The 17,918-nt window shown below is 42.4% G+C and overlaps 1 protein-coding gene across 7 annotated transcripts in view; it reads left to right on the forward strand.

Moving 5' to 3' along the window:
- The window catches only part of kank1a (KN motif and ankyrin repeat domains 1a), a 43,564-nt gene that overhangs the window by 24,590 nt on the left and 1,056 nt on the right, over positions 1 to 17,918 (forward strand). For 5 of the 7 annotated variants that reach the window (XM_044025957.1, XM_044025958.1, XM_044025960.1 and 2 more), the window contains exons 2-11: positions 554 to 687; positions 6,923 to 9,574; positions 11,235 to 11,417; positions 14,017 to 14,125; positions 14,334 to 14,570; positions 15,192 to 15,279; positions 15,417 to 15,636; positions 16,833 to 16,975; positions 17,455 to 17,655; positions 17,734 to 17,832. In XM_044025957.1, coding sequence (XP_043881892.1) covers positions 651 to 687; positions 6,923 to 9,574; positions 11,235 to 11,417; positions 14,017 to 14,125; positions 14,334 to 14,570; positions 15,192 to 15,279; positions 15,417 to 15,636; positions 16,833 to 16,975; positions 17,455 to 17,655; positions 17,734 to 17,832 — 3,969 coding nt within the window. In that variant the 5' untranslated portion in view covers positions 554 to 650. Of the gene's footprint in view, positions 1 to 553; positions 688 to 5,763; positions 5,938 to 6,922; positions 9,575 to 11,234; positions 11,418 to 14,016; positions 14,126 to 14,333; positions 14,571 to 15,191; positions 15,280 to 15,416; positions 15,637 to 16,832; positions 16,976 to 17,454; positions 17,656 to 17,733; positions 17,833 to 17,918 lie in introns of those variants that run through there. The other 2 variants (XM_044025963.1, XM_044025962.1) reach the window with 2 other exon arrangements.

Genomic DNA, 17,918 nt, shown 5'->3' on the forward strand with positions numbered 1-17,918 from the left:
TCTGCACACAGGACCTCTCTATGTTCACAAATGTCAGATGCAAACACACCTGCGTGAAAATGCAGAGGGTCAGCACTGGTGATCACGCTAAGTGGGCTCAGTTTTCATAGAGAGACGCTCTTGTCTAACGTAAAATGCATACTTTGGATGGAGGTCCATCATTTGGACTCGAGGAAGATGAATGCTTTTCTAAAGTAGTGAAAGTGCAGCATTTTCATGTTTACATTGTCGTTTGATTGACGGGGAACTACTAGGTCTGGTAAAAACTAAACCATTCATTTTTTCACAAGTTAATATTAGGGTTTGCTACTGTTTTCTTAGAATCCTAATTTATCAAATGTGTCTTGCTTGGACACAATATGGCATTGAAAAGTAATTCTGGGCTCTAACTGTGCCCCTTTTTCATTATTCGTTTTTACCATGTTACCAAAAACATGAAAAAGTAACATCAATGCATTGCAGAGTTTCCTCCTCTTGCTGCTGATGTTGCTCTTTATGAGACTCTGATCACTAACATGATGTGTGAGTAAATGTTTGCTGTGTTTTGTCTCAGATTGCAGGTTGCATGGTAATCTGGACTTGATGCATGGCAGTTGCATGACCGCACTAGGTCTTGTTTTGGGACTGACTGAGAGCATACGGCTGCAGCCATGGCTCAAACCGTGCACGTGAATGGCAATGACTCAGGTAACAAACCCTTTGTTGTTTTATTTATTTTACCTGCTTCTGTTTTTTTGTGTTGTGTGTATTTGCTTTAGCATATTGTTTTAGAATTGTTTTATATGAAGCTAATCTCATTCTCTGTCTTGTGTGAATTTTTAATGATTGGTCTGACAGTTGTCGAAGATGTACATAGTGGGAATCAGGTGTTACTCTAGTTGACCTCACTAACATGTGTGCTTTTTCTATGTTATATTCTTTATGAATTACTCCTACACGTCAAGTGAACCCTTAACTACCTCATGAGCATATGTGCTCATCCTGAATAAATAAAACGTAGCTGGACAGACATACAATGGGGCTACATACTTGCAGGAATGTTAAACATTAGATTATGTCTCCTCGCTAAGTTGCTTCTGTACCTCGCTGGTGTTCTGGGTGCACTTGAATTGCACACATGTAGAGAAGATTTCCACGCCACAGTGTGAGGTGAATGCTGTCAGCCGAGGCGCAGCTCTGAGCACACACCTGCAGGCGTCTCACATTCCTGTGCAGACTAACTGGCGAGAGTGACTCTTCTTACTTCCAAATCCCTCCAGGAATGCACAGCATGCAGCACACTTGCACACCGGCACATCAACATGATGTCTGCACATCAACATTTTGTCCACCTCTAAGATGATATCTTTTTAGCGTGGCTCTCTCGTCAAGAAATACATTTGGATTCACTTCAAACGTTTAAACCCAGCAGGGTTTTTTTTTTATTTTAGTTTTTACAGAATGAAAAAAAAAACCCAGAGGAATGCCACGCTAACGGTGCTAACCAGTACCCCATTCAAACTGTAAAAATTGCACCCCTGCAGTGTTGGCAGTTAACTGGCCAAATTTCTCACTCACTGCACTGAAAGAATTTCAGGAATAATAGGCATGTTGAAGTTTTAGTGTTGGTTTGCTCCAGACCTGAACCCACTGCTGTGGTAATATTCTCTGTGAGCAATCGAGTGATTGATCAGATTAGTTGAGCATCACGACTGTACAGTCTTTTATTTAATATGAAAATAATGTGGAAGACTTTTTCCAGAAAATAACCCAGATCATCTTTCAATCTTTTTAACTGAACATGTGGGATGCAAAGTGTTGAAAATGTAGTTAGGTTAGTCTTTTTACAACTGAAAATGTCATATACTTATTTCTTGTCTTTTACCCTACCTTAAGTATGTGTGCATTTAAGCAGCAAAACGGAAACATCTTATTTTAATACAAATAAATCATTACATGGATCAATAAATTGTGCATTACCTCCTTCTTGGAGATTTTCTTATTTCTGGATTTCTATTGGTCCTTTAGCATTTTGGCCTGTCACCAAATCTAGAATATGCAGGGAAATGATATTTCTGTAGCTCAGTTATTGTAAACTTACAGCTGATCTCAACCTAACTGGCCACCAACAATTTGCTAACTTTGCATAATGTTGTCAAAATATGGCTAATTATTTACAGAAGGACACACATTCCTGAATGTGATGATAGAAAAATGGAAAACCCTGCAGAGGCTGAGGCTTTACTTGAAGCAGACCAGTTGGCTTTGGCCTGACATGAGCATCAGTCAGTTGTGGACAGACTGATGGGTCGACCCCCTGCAGCTCATTCAGACCCACTGGAGTGTTTTTGTTTCTGCAGTGACGACAGACCCAGCTGCCACTTAAATACCCCCATGGTACTGTTTCTGTTCTGTTTGTGTGTGTTTATGTAAGTGCTGCCAGACTCTCATTGTCTTTGTTCAACAGTGTCTGGTGAATTAATGTAGTTGTTGTGGTTTGTTTAAGTGTGACTGTGTCTAATTGTGTAGGAATCTGTTCATTGTCTGGATTTGAAATGCGCTTCTGCAGCCAACTGGGCAGAACAGTACGCGATAGTGTACGCGTCTCTGGCAGTGGTGCTGCAAACCAGGGTATAAGGTATTTAATGGAAAATAACGCACACTGTATATGCCCTGGACAGGACGCCAGTCCATCGCAGGGCTAAATCACAGAGACAAACAACCATTTGCTCTCACACTCACACCTATGGTCAATTAACAGTGTCCAATTAACCTCTGCATGTTTTTGGACTGTGGAAGGAAACTGGAGAAACTGGAGAAACTGGAGAAAATGCACACACACGCAAGGAGAACCTCCACCGGGGTCTTCTTGCTGTAAGGCAACAGTACTAGCCACTATTCCACTGTGTGGCCTGTTGCCAGCCTCGTTTTTTATGACTGGTTCAACAGAGCAGTAGAATATCACATTAGTCTGGGATGAGAGTCACTTATTTTACCTGTATAAACTTTAAATTGAATGAGGAGATCAACCATTATTTTGTAGCAGAAATTCTGCAGCAGCCATTTAGAACCATTCTCTGCAGGATTCATAATCCACATATCTTTGGAGGGAGTGTTTTTTTTTTGTTTTTGTTTTTTTGTCGCCTGTCGATGAGAAAGGACCAAAATGGGCAAAGTTTTTTGAAGTGCCTCACTGTTTGCAGAGGAAGCCCAAACATTTCCTCCAGGCTGCATCATCATGTACAGAGTTAAGTTGTTGAATTTGGCAGCAGCGTCTGGCTCAGTCATGCGAGTTTGTTGAAGAAACTAATAGACCAGTGAGCAGCTCGGCTCGGTCTGCTCAGCCCCTGCTCGCTTGGAAAAGGTCAGGAATGTGCAGTTTAATGTACTCATTGTTTTGTTGTTTGGTTTCTTTTTGTTTTTTTTACATACAGTAGATGGATGTGTCTTGCAGTTACTTGTGTTGGCCTGCTGCAGTTTGGGCATTGATCATGAGTAATTAGGTGCTAACAGCTCACAGGGAGAGCCAGGAAATACCAGGCTGGGTGTATGAGAAAGGGACTTTGTGTGCATATGTGCCCCCTCCACCCAGGCACTTGCATCATGCATTGCTGTCAGTCGGTGTACAGCTCTGACTGTGAGCATTTCCCCTTTTTATTGCACTATAATAATATCACTGCGTATAATGTCACTGTCTGATGAGTTTGTAGGTTTGCATAAATAAATATGTTGATATTCTCCTCTACAGGGTTTAATTTCTCACTGTTCTTACGTGAAAGTGGTGTACCAATGTAAAGCATAGCTCTCATACACTCTTGATTCATCAAATGTGTCCAGTCATCATCTGCTCCACAGGAGCTGTGAAGCATATTTTAAGTTTGATAGACGTGTACTGATAAGGCAACATACTGCAAATCCTCCCCTTAGGTTTGTGGCATTGTATAAAGGTTGAGTGCCAAGTTGTGAAATGCTATTTTAGGCTGTTGACATGGTGCTTATGTAATATTTAGGGCAGTAATTAAACGTCAGTTATTGACAAAACTGTGCTTCAGTTTTAAAGGAGCTTATGTTGAAGTCTGCACATTGTTTATTGGATAAAAAAACAAACCAAGCCAAATATACCCTATTTAATGAGTATATTGACACACTCTATGATTTGCTTTGTCTCAGTCCAATAAACCTTAAGGAGCACAGAATGTGGCTTATTTGCTGTTAAAAATAGACATAGACAATAGACTGTCCTGAAATATCTAAATGCAACATGTGCAATAAATGAAATACTCTGAAGCATCTCAGAAGTATAATCCAGTTATAGATGAAGCTACTTTTAACCTCAACTATTTTTCTCCCACTTTTATAGACTGGTGTGTTTTTAGAAGTATCTTAGATACTAGCTTGGCTTTGTCACACAGTTGTTGCTCAGTTTGGGAGAACATCTTGAGAAAGTCTCAGGGTATCACTTCTGTTGATTGTGCAAACATTCTTATTTATGTGATTGTAAATAATATCAGACAACCCTGCATATTCTGGCCACGTCAGTGTTGTGTAATCCCTGTCAAATTGACAATGTAACAGCTGTAGATAACTACAGCAGTAGTGTCAGTGTTGGCTCCCTGTCACTGGAGCATGACCCCCTCAGTTGTCCCATGTTCATTAGGTCATTGCTCAGCTGTTGAGGGTCTCTGTGGTACCAGAGGCTGGCCTGTCACTCGTCTGTCAGGTTGACGTGGCCGGTCAGTGCTCGGTAACTCGTGCCAGGGGGGGTCATTCAAACCAGACAGCACAGGACAGCGACCATGCTGTCTCACACACATGATGTGTATTGGAAAAATAGGATGTGCATGAGAAAAGTCAGAACATTGTCTCAAAAGTATACTTGCTTAATACAAAATTATACATTACATAAGTAATATATGTTATAAGCAATTTTACGTTGTTTTTTTTCCTTATAAATTACTACTAAAAGTAGTAATTTTTTTGCCAAACCAACTATCCAAAACACAACAGTTTTACTTTACTTTGCTATCATATCATATCAAAAGCTAGACCCATGTTCAGTGTTCAAAAATGGTGGCAGTTCAAGTAAGTCACACATGACAACCAGTTGCTGGTTTCATATATGTTTTAATGATCTTTATCAGAATCAAAGTCAGTTTTTATTGCCGAGTACATTTACACACACAAGAAATTTGAAGTGATGCATTTAAATATAAAGAAAGAGCAAAAATGTGTACAGTTACATAAAATATTTACACGGTGCAGTGGGTTAAAAGGAATTATTGTAATTATTTTTTATATGGTTTGTGTTAATGTGACTCATAAATGTCAATTTGTTGGGGTTTTTTGAAGATTGTACACCATAAAACTATTTTCTATTATTTTATGATCCACAAAATGATGTGTGCTGTAAAATGTAAGATGATTTCAGCTGCATCAATAATTTTATTCTCAGCTGAAGGCTAAATCAGCCTTAAGATTTAAGCACTACACACAGTAGCTATGTAAGGATTTGACTTTATTATTAATTATTTGATTAAAGTAAAGTTGTACACTAAAAGGTCTAAACCAGAGTATAAAAGTTTGACATGCCCAGCAGCAAAGCTATTTGTCTTAAGAACAGGCTGTTACTGTAATGAGCTCACCTCCCCTTCGCTGGTGAATAACAGGACTTTTATTTGTGATGGGAAGCGCCCCGGCTCAGAGACTCACAGGATTGGAGGAAACAGCTGTCCAATAGTGGGCCAGGGCAGTGCTGTGCTTAGTTTACACCAATAGTGGTATTTTTTTCTCTCCTTGAAAGGATTGAGAAAGAGTGCACAGTAAAGAGAAAGGGCAGTTCTGCAGCTCAAACAGTCTGATCTCTGTTCAGTATCCTGTCCTCTGAAACTGCCATCCGGAGGGGAGAGAGTGTGCAGGGAGGAGTAAAACAAAAAATGGAGAAAGTGCTGTTGGTCTGAGGTGAGTGAAGCTCTCGGAGCTAGTTGGTGAGGCTTTAGCTGCAGGCTAAGCCCTGTAATTCCCTCCTCTGTTTTATCTGAATGGGAAGGATTGACGAGAGACGTTGCTGGAGCTGGGTCAACTGCAAAGGAAGATCTCGGCTGTTTATTTCAAGCCTGTGTTTGCTTTAGTTGGTGAGAGTTCCAGGCATACCAAGAACAAGTCGCTGTATTTAGCCAACACAGTGCAACCATAGTGGAGTCTCCTAATCTCTTTGCACTGACAGAGGGCATTTTCAAGTGAGTGTTTGGAGTTTGGACTTTTGTCTAAGTAGCTTTTATTGATCTGTTATTTCAGAGACTACTGTCATCAAACAGTATCTCAAAGTTTATGTTGTGTGTTTGTCTGTATACTGTGAAATATTGACATGAGGAATGGATTTTGGACTAGAACATATTGAGCTGGTCTAATTTTCTGTCTCGCTGAGCCATTAGGCTCATCTCTTATCCAACATTTGTAAACAATAGATTGGTTGTTCGTACCAGGCTTTGCACGTACACATTTTGGTTTTCACAAACCTCACCAGGCTACATTTGTTTTTAATTTGTTTATTATGCCACTTTCTAGTTTTTGTTTGCGTCACATTGCTGGATCTCACATAGTTTTGGCCTGACCTAAACCATCCTTTGCCAAAAATGATTACCAGTCATGCTTTTCGAGCAGCAATGTCAGAATGTTTGAGACGTGTTTGCACTTGCATTGTCAATTTACGGTGGTAATCGTCAGTGGCTGAGAAAACACTTCACCTGACACTCAAGCTGTTTTAGGGACTTAATTTTTGAATAAATAGATATATACATTTCCTTTGAGTCCTATAAGATCTCATGGGCTTTCTGCTTCTTACTGCACTGTACTAGGGCTTTTCTTTTGTCTCTTTGTGTGTCTTCATGTGCAAAAACATCAAATAGAAATTAAATTTCAAATGTTGCTCTGCTCTTCATTTCAGAAAGAGGACAAAGATGCCCAAGCACAGAAGATGAGAAGGATCCCTACTACGTTGAAACTCCGTACGGTTATCAGCTAGACCTGGACTTCCTCAAATATGTCGATGACATCGAGAGGGGCAACACCATCAAAAAGCTGAGTATCCAGAGAAAGCCCAAATTGGCCAGACCCTTGGCAGTGCCTCGGGGCAGCACTGGCGGGGGCAGCACTCAGGCTGAATGGACCTCCACAGACTCCTTGTCCTCCTCCAACAGCGACGACAAGCAGTCCCCCGTCTTCTTCACCTCCAGGCCCCAGGTTTCTGCCCCACGGACCCCCACTCTATCCAGGGCAACGTGTGAAGTCCCCATACAACAATCCTTTTCTATCATCCCAGAGCAGAAGCAGCTCCTGCCCCCTCCCTCACCCAGGTTTGCCCCTCGTCACAACCCCCAAGTGGAGAAGACACTCATGGAGACGCGTCGTCGGCTCGAGGAGGAGCGGTTGTTCATGCAGCCACACAACGAGCCTCCTCTGCCCCGTCGCCGCCTTGCCAGCTTTGGCGGCATGGGCTCCAGCAGCTCGCTGTCCTCTTACTCAGGCTCTGTGGCCCAAAGCCAAATCTCTGCCAGCACCCATCAGCCACTACTCATCAACGGTCACCTCCCTAATGGTGATTATAACCCCTACTACCCAACCTCCATGGGAAGCTCCATCCGCCACAGCCCAATGAGCTCTGGCATGGCCACGCCTGTAACTAACGTCAGCCCTTTACAACTTCACCAAATCCGGGAGCAGATGGTGGTGGCCCTCAAGAAGTTGAAAGAGTTGGAGGAGCAGGTGAAAACCATTCCTATCTTACAGGTTAAGATTGCTGTTCTTCAGGAAGAGAAAAGACAATTGGTTGCACAAACAAAAAGTCAAGCCCCTGGAGGTTTTCGCAAGCGTTCCTACAGTGTAGGATGTGTTGACCAAATGGAGAACCCTGGCCCTATTCAAAAGGAACCAGAGTTGCACATAATGGAGCCCGAAGCCCAGGAAGAGAACACTCAGCGGCTGGAGGAGTTCAGACGTCTGGCTGCTGAGGTCCAAGCCCTGGATAAGACGACCCTGGACAATAATATAAATGAAATTCGGCCTCAAAGCCTCGCACAGAATCGGGCCCACCAAAAGTCTGTTGGTATAGTTACTGATGAAAACATGAACAACCTTCCTGTCAGTCAGAGAAAGATGAAAAGTGAACACTGTTTCCGGGATGTGGGAGTAGTAACGGACAGACGGGAAGTTCACAGCACTGCTGTTGGTGTGACAGAAGCCATGCTGGGCATGACTACTGAAGCTGAGAAAGAGATTGACCTCCAGCAGCAGACCATTGAAGCACTAAAGGAGAAGATCTACCGTCTTGAGGTACAGGTAAAAGAAACTACCCACCAGATGGAAATGGGAAAGCTCAAACTGGAGCTCCAAGCAGCTGGTGGGTCAAGCAAAAAAAAGGCAGACAAAGGTTTAATGGCTAGGCCAGAGATGTATAATGCCTGTGTCGAGGCCAAAGTCCAGACACGTAGCTGTGGCGTGGGTGACCATGTGGAGTTCAGCCATGTTAGCACAGCTAAAACAATACAAAGCCACACTGTAGGAGTGTCCTGTCAACCAACTGTCACCAGTATTGCCTCAGGCCCAGAGATCGCTATGGATCGGTGGGTGGTGCATGAGCGCGTGGACATGATCGACCGTTGTGTAGGGAGGCGGGTGGAGACGTGCCATCAGCAGGTTGGCACAGAGCTGAATGTTTATGAAGTGGGAGTTAACACAGAGGAATCAATGGACAGTTTGGACCTCTGCAAACCCATGACAGTTGAGTTGAGCAAAGAGTGTAGGTCTGTTGGCTGTGGAGATTGTTCAATCAATGTGATCATTAATCCCATCAAGAAGATGGTGTCACAAGGAACTGACCCAGATTCTGTGAGCAAAGTGAACTCTGGCATCATGGCTATTCCTGAGACGTCAACTCAGCAAACCAATACTGAGACAGAAGTTGCAAGCAAGTCCACCAACACAAAAACTGCAGTCCTAACAGACTCCTTCACTGACATGATGTTGATCACTTGTGATAAACACACCAACACGACTGTGACTGAAACAAGAACGGTCGCTGCTGGAGAAGGACTTGTCAAAGACGTTCACTCAACGGCAAAGATGCGCTCTGTTGCTGTTGGAACCACCACAGATGTTGAGTCATTCTTCAACAAATCAAGCTTACCTAAAACCAAAGAATGTGGGGTGGGGCCAATTAGCATCAATGAGAACTTCTTGGTTGGCATAAAAACCAGAAACATAGCATGTGGTCCCTCTCAGCCGGCAGAATCTGTCATATGCACCAGCAAGGAAACTATGCATGTTCAATCAGAGTCTGCACCACTGCAAGCTAAGGACCAGGGTGGTGCTGGACTGGACCATTACATAGAGAGGGTGCAGAAGCTGTTACAGGAGCAACAGATGCTACTGGCAGAGAATTACAGCGAGCTGGCAGAAGCATTTGGTCAGCCCCAGTCTCAATTTGGATCCATCAACAGTGAGCTGGTCAACACTCTGTCATCCATCAACACTGTCATGAAGTATGGAAGTGCGGAGGACATCCTCAAACTGCAGTCAGACTCTGTGGGGTTAGATAAAGGTGAGAAGTTCAGAGAATGTTGCTGGTCCCACATGTTGACAGCAGATTTTTTTTTCTTTACTGCACACATGTTTAAACTTAAACCTCCAAGACATTTTCATTCCATTTTCTAATTTATTCTATAATATTCTAATTCTAAATCACTCAAACATAAAATCCCCCAAATAGAACAGAAAGACTTTTAAAGGGGACATTTCACTGCAATCACTAAATCCAATAATCCATCACTTTATCAATCCAACATGTTATATTCTAAAAGTAAGGAAAATAGCAATGTCTCTATTATATATCACTGTATTGTGAGATATTTTTAAACTAAATTCCCAGTTTAAGTTTTTTGTTTTGTGTTTTGTTCAGATCTTTTGACAAATGCTCAGACCCAAAGTGAAGGTTGATATTTTGGTACAATCACAGATGTGTTTTGGGAGTAGGGTTCCAAAGGGAGGGGGCTGCTATGGAAAAAGCCCCGTCACCCCCAGGTTTGATGCAATGTAGTTTCCCTTGATTTCTTTGGGAACTGGTTTTAATGAAATAATAGCCATCAGTGTAACTATGAAAAATATTTTCTCATTGGTGTGCTTAAAAAAGACCAAAGTAAATTTTATCTTGTGAAATAAAAAATACATTCTAGGCAATTTTGAAGGGTTGTTCACATGTAGTTGAAGAATGAACACCAGCAGACTGCCTACTTTGGAGTTAAGGGGTTGGTAGTTGGAGTGTTCACTCTTGTTCTAAAGAGAATCCTGATGGGAGCTGACAGGCCAAAGTTATCTCTGACTCTGAAAAATGCAGCGGGGGCTTTGGCCATGAACCAACAATGAGCTCATTTCTTTTCAGGAGCCACTACCTTTGCACAAATTGTCCACTTGTTGATCTTTCGAACCTCCCCCAGTTCACTAACACCTCACCGTGACACGGATTCATGGTTCCTGAGTTACATAACATGCATTCATGCTGGCTGGCACACAAATGTACTAGAGGGGTGATAGTCTGTGTTGTGTGTTGAGCTTGTTTGTGGACAGTTGCTGGCCTCTTTTGGCAGGTAGAGTGACTGAACAAAGCCAAGTTGTTTTCAAGTAACTAGAAACAACATAGTGGACTTAATGAGCCATGAGGGATCTACTTTATGAAACTGTGTGTAAATATGTTAATACTAGTGGTTAAATTTGTGTTTCTTTAAGATCAAAATGTAAAACATGTCGGTAAATCTGATTAAGTTTTTTTTTTTTTTTAATTATTATTATTATATCATAGTTTTGTCCACAAGGAAACAGCATTTTGGGAGACCTGAAACGCATTTTTTTTTAAATGGGGAAAAAACAAAGGACACAATAAACTAAGAACAGAAAATAATGACAACAGTACTTGATCCTTACTTCAGAGAGTGTGCAGTGTGTGTAATCTTTTGTTTTGCTATTGCAGCAATCACGTTACATGAATACATTCTCTCGGTATGCATGCCCATGTAACAGAAATTTAGAACAGTACTGGGTCCTGCTGATTATAACATTAATATATAGTGCTTGAAGAGGTTAGAAACTCAAACACAAACACCTTTAAGAGCAGATAGCATGCTCTGCGTGATTGAACATTCCTGTCCTGTGCATGTTGATGCTAAGCCTCCTATAAATATAATACTAATATCTCTCCTCCCTTTTAGAGCTCAGTCAGCAGCTGTGCTCCCAGACTCTCTCTGTTAAGACGGAGCAGTCACAGACAGCGAAGACGTCCTCAAGCCTGACTCTAGTGGTAAAACCTGCCAGCACATCTGCACAGCAACAGCAGCTCAGTGCGGCCGAGCAGAAGAGCCGAATGGACCTGCAGATGTCCACAGCGCTACATGGTATGACCGACTTACAGCACACTGCCATCCAAGTAACTAAACTTAAACATCAAAGTACGGCTGAGGACTTTGCAGATTTGCCACATCTTAATAGCTCAGCAAAAGCACCATCATCTTCAATACTGTGTATAGAGACACTTGAAAATCCCTGTGCAAAGAACTGAAACCACTTCTGCCACAGTATGTGTCCGTAATAAATATTATTTAAACACAATTTTAGTGTGTCAGTTTAAATAACTGATAAAACAATGAAGAAACTGCTGTAGAACAGTTTCAAACCTATTCATTCTGGTGTTAAACATTACCTGGACTAATGCACCTATAGGCTGCCCATTAATAGAACACCCACAGAGTACATCATTATTGGACAGTTGGTTCAGCTGGGTTTTTTTTCCTCATCTACTGGGTTTAGGATTTAAGGGAAGTACAAAAAGTTCAAGTGCTGCATTTGTCAGAGATAATACATTAGAGGAAACCTGAGACCTGACACCAAGTGTCTTCCATGCTGATGATCTGTCAGATCTATAGTGCAGCTATCTCCATTCCTTGTTTTTTTTTCTTTTGTTTAGCCAGGAAAGCCACACTGAGATAAAATTCTAAATAACATTCTAGAGTGGCCACATATTTCCCAGTAACACACACACACTGATATCAGAGGAAGCAGCACGCTGCAGGCTTTCATACTTCTGGTCTTTGAGACATTTGACGTAGCTCCTCTCAACAAAGATGAATCTTAAAAACTTCATTTCTTTAACCTTATTCAGTGCATTCTCTTTGAAAATGGTCAAAGATAAACATAATCCAGACCCACAGAAGGTTCAAGAGAACCAGGATAAGACCAGAATAGATTTATAAAGTGGCTTTCACGAAACCCAAGGTTGCTGTACAGTTGCGGACAGATTAAAAAAAAACCCACAAACACTAACACTAACAAACTATCAGGTGGCCAAAACATGCAACAGGTGTCGCTTCAACAGTGATTTAAATGACTCCAGAGTTGGGATGGGGGTGATGTGTTGCCAAGGTTTGGTCCGAGTGAGAACCCTAGCAGCAGACGTGTTGGAGCTCATCCGGGGTTTTCTTCAGGACCCCAAACGGGACGGCATTACGGTAGTCCAGGCGTGATGTCATGAAGGAATGGATGAAGGTCTCAGCGACAGAGTCAGTGAGCGATGGCCGGAGTTGGGAGATATTTTTGCGGTGGAAAAATGCAGATTTTATACACAATGTCCAGTCGACAACCCCAATAACCAAGCAAAGAGAGAGAGTGGTAAAGTGATAATATTAGAGCTGGGTTAGAAAAAAGCAGCAGATGGTGAGGGGCAGTTCCTGTTTCAGGAGTGAAGGGGCCACATAATTGCCACTAAAAGGTCCACGAACACCAGAATCAGTGTGGATTTCACATATACTACACATGAACCATGCAGCCGGCAAAACATGGCCACAGCTGCCATTGTCGGCCCGGATCCCTCCTGACGAGCTCCTCGCGCTGCTCATGCTCCCACCTGTCAAAACACGGGGAATGTGCCGAGTGACTCTGTTGCTACTCGGCTTACACACACACACACACACAGAGGTGTGTACTCGTGCAACTGCATGCGTGTTCCTACATGAACGCACACAATCACACACTCTTTCTCATTTGTCCCCCGGAGCAGTAAAAGAGGCCCCTCTGTCAGGGCAAGTATTGGCAGATGCACTGAGTGTTCTGGCTCTCTCTGCTGGTATTTGGGTTTCTACGGCCCTGTACTTAAAATGACTGAGATACTTGAGGGTTTGGGGCAACTTCCAATTCCTTATTGACAGATTACTCTGGAAAAAACAGGAGACGGACACTTAATGGTTACTTTCCTCTCAGCCAGAGCTCTTGATCATGTCCGAGAGCTTTAGTGGAGCATTCAGGCTTTATCAGCCATTTGTAATGAGGCTTGTTAGTCCTGCTGCTGCTGCTGCCGCAGCAGTGTGCTTTTTAATGTGCAAAGGGAATACATTATCTTGTAAGTGAAGAGGTGTCAAAAAAGCTGCTAAATAGAATGTTTTAATTGAATGTGGACACATTAATCTGATGTTCGTATCCAAAGCTATTTGCATCTTGATCTACGGAACTTCAAACCACCAGTGTCTTGTCTGATGCCGCCTCACTTTTAATATGGAAGCGAGTCGCTTTGTAAATGTTCAATAACTGACCAAAGATGAACAGTTTAAGAAGTGTCATCTACACATGTACACAGTAGAGCTGATGCTGACACCTTTATATTGGATAAGATTATGAATTCATTTATCTAATATCTTACATCTAACATCTTTTTATATCTTGGAGTCTGAAATGCCGCATGTGTTGAAGTCTTGAGTTAACATAACTCAAGCAAGTCCAGTTTCCTACTGAAGATTTTTTTATATGAGCATCTAAAGTGCTTTATTTATCTTCCTCAATCAGGCATTGCTTGACAGATAAATAAAAAGTTGGCATAAATAAAAAGTGTGCTCTACAGCTTCAACTAAATTAGCATCGTAGCAATCATTGTGTCTCACACAGTCTCTGCTGTTGTCGTCTTTTTGGTTTAATGATTGTACTGTGGTTCACCTGTCTCTCCTTCAGGACAGCCATGCAGTCAGAGCACCCTGAAATCCATCATGAAGAAGAAAGATGGCCGACCGGACTCAAATGGCACCAAGAAGAACCTGCAGTTTGTGGGGGTGAATGGGGGGTGAGTTGGAATTGCTATGATGTGTTGATGGTGCCTCCTGAGGTGCTGTTGTTGGTTTCTTTTTTTGTTCCTTCTAATCCTGGTCTTGTTAACATCCATGTGGTTTGCTGATTGAGTGTATGCTGCAGGCATGTCATGAAATGAGAGCTGCAGCTCCAACATCTCACTCATCGCGTTTCTGTGCCTTTATCGCCTCCGTGTGGCCCAGGTATGAGACTACTTCAAGCGACGACTCCAGCTCAGACGACAGCTCCTCTGGGTCGGAGGACGAAGACGATGACGATGACGATGAGGATGAGGATGAGGAGAAGGAGTTGGGAGGGCAGAAGGAATACAGCAATGTGGAGGGGAAGCACACCAGTGAGGATTTCCAGCCTGAGGGAGCAGAGAATGTAGATAAGAAGGATGAAGAGGAGAGTTCAGAGAAGCAGGAAACAAGAGACAGGTCAGTGTGTGACAATTACATTTCTACTAACTGCTTACTAGAAAGGGTTGGATTTCTCCTTCACATTAAAGAGCAGTTTCAGATATATAGTGCAGTCTATAGGCTGCATCTTTTTAAAATATCTCATTTATGAGATTCATGATTCAGCAGGATCAGCATTTAAAAATGTACAGTGTTTTACTAATTTCCAGAGATGCACGTCTCATTCCTACAACAACAGAGGTTGTACAAAAAGAACAGTCACTTCTCTCAAAGAAAATAAAAAACCCTACACTGGGCTTGACTGTGTTTCTGTCAAGTAAATAAATAAAAACAACTGGTGAAACTGCCCTTCAAGTTTAATTTCGGAGAAACGAAAACAATATGAAGAGTTGAAGCTAAGAAGCACTTCAAACGACAAACTGGCAAGTAGCATGGAATAAAGATTTATCGTCCAACTAAAGGTGGACATTTTGTCTTCTGTCTCGTCTCTGCGGAACAATAATAATAATAATAATTTTCCCTTTCACATAAACATGAGGTATAATTATTTGTGGTGTTTTAATTGTGTCTTAGAAAAGCAGCATAATAAATACAGTAAGTGTGAGTAAAGCTTTTAAATCATTGATTTTCTTTTTAAAGGTTTGAGCTAAGTGAGAAGATGCTGGCTGCATGCAACATTCTCAAAACTCACCTCAGTGACCCAAAGGCTGTGAGCAGTAAAGATCTGGTGAGGATTTTCTTTTCTTTTTTTTAATTAAATCCACTGTATTTGATCATACAGTACGTATGCACAAAGGTTTTTAATTATTACTATGATTATTTTGACCATTATAACATGTATTTACCATCTTTTCTTTGCTAAAGAGATCCTGTCTGAACACGGTGCAGCACGAGTGGTTCCGTGTGTCCAGTCAGAAGGCGGCGGTGGCGGCCATGCTGGAGGACTATCTCATGGCTTTCGGGGCCTTCTCGCCGGCCGTGCTGCGCCACATCGTCAACATGGCTGACGGGAACGGAAACACAGCGCTGCACTACAGCGTGTCGCACTCGAACTTCCTCGTGGTGAAGAAGCTGCTCGATGCAGGTGAGCGCTGCATCATCTCTCTGTAAACATGAAAGAAGTAAAGTAACAAGTTCAGAGGAGGGGAGGTTGTAAGAAAACAAAAAAAAATTGCAATATAAATTGTGCCCAAAAAAAGTACAGTTTGAAACCGTGTCCACTCTCCATGTGGCACTAAAAATGAATCTTGGCTTATGCTGAGTTCAAAGCAGAGTATTTATGAGTTTTTCCTGCTCGTGTTGGCTGAGAGAAATTGGTTAAACAGAATTCATTTCGTCCACTTTCTCAGGCTTTTTCTAATCCTCCCAAACCCTGGCATCAACCTTGAGGTTTTGTGTTTTTTTAGACTAACAGAAGCTTTTTATATCCATGAACACGCTCCACTGCTGAACACTTCTCTTCATCTTGTCCAGTTTGATCTCATCCTTTATTTAAAGACATCTATTGCACACAGAAAGCCAATTATGATGCTACGTGCTGATTTAGAATTGTCAATTAGAAACTCAAGAACATGCTACAAACAGAAAAGAATAAGAAGGGATAAGAAAATCCAGCATGTGCTGTCACCAAAATGTCTTTAGTTGTATTCTAACAGGGAAGATTTGTGGCAAGTCGTCATCCTCTCGGCCTTTTCCATGTCTAATCACATCTAAACACTTTAAATTTAAAGCCATAATGCCAAACATTTATCTTAATGGACTTGGACAGGATTCTGATATCAAATGACACTGTTATCAATTTATCCTTGTTGAATTGATAAAATGCTACAAAAAAAACAATCAAAACAACAACAAAACCTTGAGGCCCAGACAGCGTTTTAAGCCAAATGTGTGGATAGAAAATCTAATCTTTGGGTGGCACACGGGGTCATTTGCCTCGGTCAGAGCCCAAAGAAAAACAGGAAAAGAAAGTAAAGAGGAAAACACAAAAGCTCGAAAGGAAGAGAAGAAAGTTGCTTTTTAATGCACTTGAACATTTTTAATTCACTTTCATGCAGTCATTCAAGCAGTAGAAAGCTTACAAATTTGCCTCCGGTCTGTGTGTGTGTGTGTCGTTTTTGTGGGTGGGGGTGGAGGGAGGAGAAGTGATTGACCGCAGCTTCACAGGCCAGACACGAGTCATTGTAGTGACGGTGGTGTAACAAGTCAATCACGAGCAGTCGGGCCGTTTTAAACTCAGAGCTTGTGCGTGTGTGTGTGTGTGTGTGTGTGTGCGCGCAGATGTGTGTAACGTGAACCAGCAGAACAAGGCGGGATACACGCCCATCATGCTCGCAGCGCTGGCAGCCATGGAGACGCCCAAGGACATGCGCATTGTGGAGGAGCTCTTCAGCAAAGGGGACGTCAACGCCCGAGCCAGCCAGGTCAGTGACTGCAGGGTTGGGGTCAGAGGTCAAAAGGCATTGACAGGGCACTAACGGCCACCACACGTGGGTTTTTGCTTTCAGTCCGCTGCAATGAGGGCTGTGAATGAACTGAATGTGGGTCAGAATAGCTCAAATTTATAGCTATTTCGTGGTCACAATTTATTTATTTTTTTAGAATGTTATGTCTGTGTCGTGTTTCAGTGGATGATGGTGTTTGTTTGATTTGTTATCTATCAGGAAAAAAATAGCAGAACTTCAATGTTCCAGCTTTATTTATAGAGCCCTTTTTGAAAGTTAAAGTTAAATCCAAGTAAGTTAACAAGAGGTAGTAAAACAAATGAAGACCGATTAAAAACACATTAGGATGTTGATGTAGACAAAACGGTGTGTTGATGGAAATAACAGCTTGTAGTAGTAGTAGTAATCCACTCGATCCTGTGTAAAAGTGTGATCATGCTGCTGTTTCCTGTTTTCAGGCTGGTCAGACCGGGCTGATGCTGGCAGTCAGTCACGGCAGGATGGACATGGTCCAGGCCTTACTGGCTCACGGGGCTGATGTCAACATCCAGGACGACGAGGGCTCCACGGCGCTGATGTGCGCCAGCGAACACGGCCACGTCGAGATCGTCAAACTGCTGCTGGCTCAACCCGGCTGCGACGCCACGCTCAGTGACAACGTGAGTGACTCGTGTAGGCACGTGCGACTCCTGGTTTCCGTTCGCTATCCTTGCTGACCTCCTGTTTCCCTCCCACAGGATGAGAGTAACGCTCTGTCCATAGCTCTGGAAGCCGGACATAAGGACATAGCTGTGTTACTTTATGCACATGTCAACTTCTCCAAAGCCCAGTCACCGGTAAGCGTTCACTAAACTTTATTTATGTATTCCGAAAGCACAAATCACTAATTAGCCTTGACATCAGGCTTTACATCATCTGCCCT

This window comes from Solea senegalensis, linkage group LG5, assembly GCF_019176455.1.
Source record: "Solea senegalensis isolate Sse05_10M linkage group LG5, IFAPA_SoseM_1, whole genome shotgun sequence".
Lineage (NCBI taxonomy): Eukaryota > Metazoa > Chordata > Actinopteri > Pleuronectiformes > Soleidae > Solea > Solea senegalensis.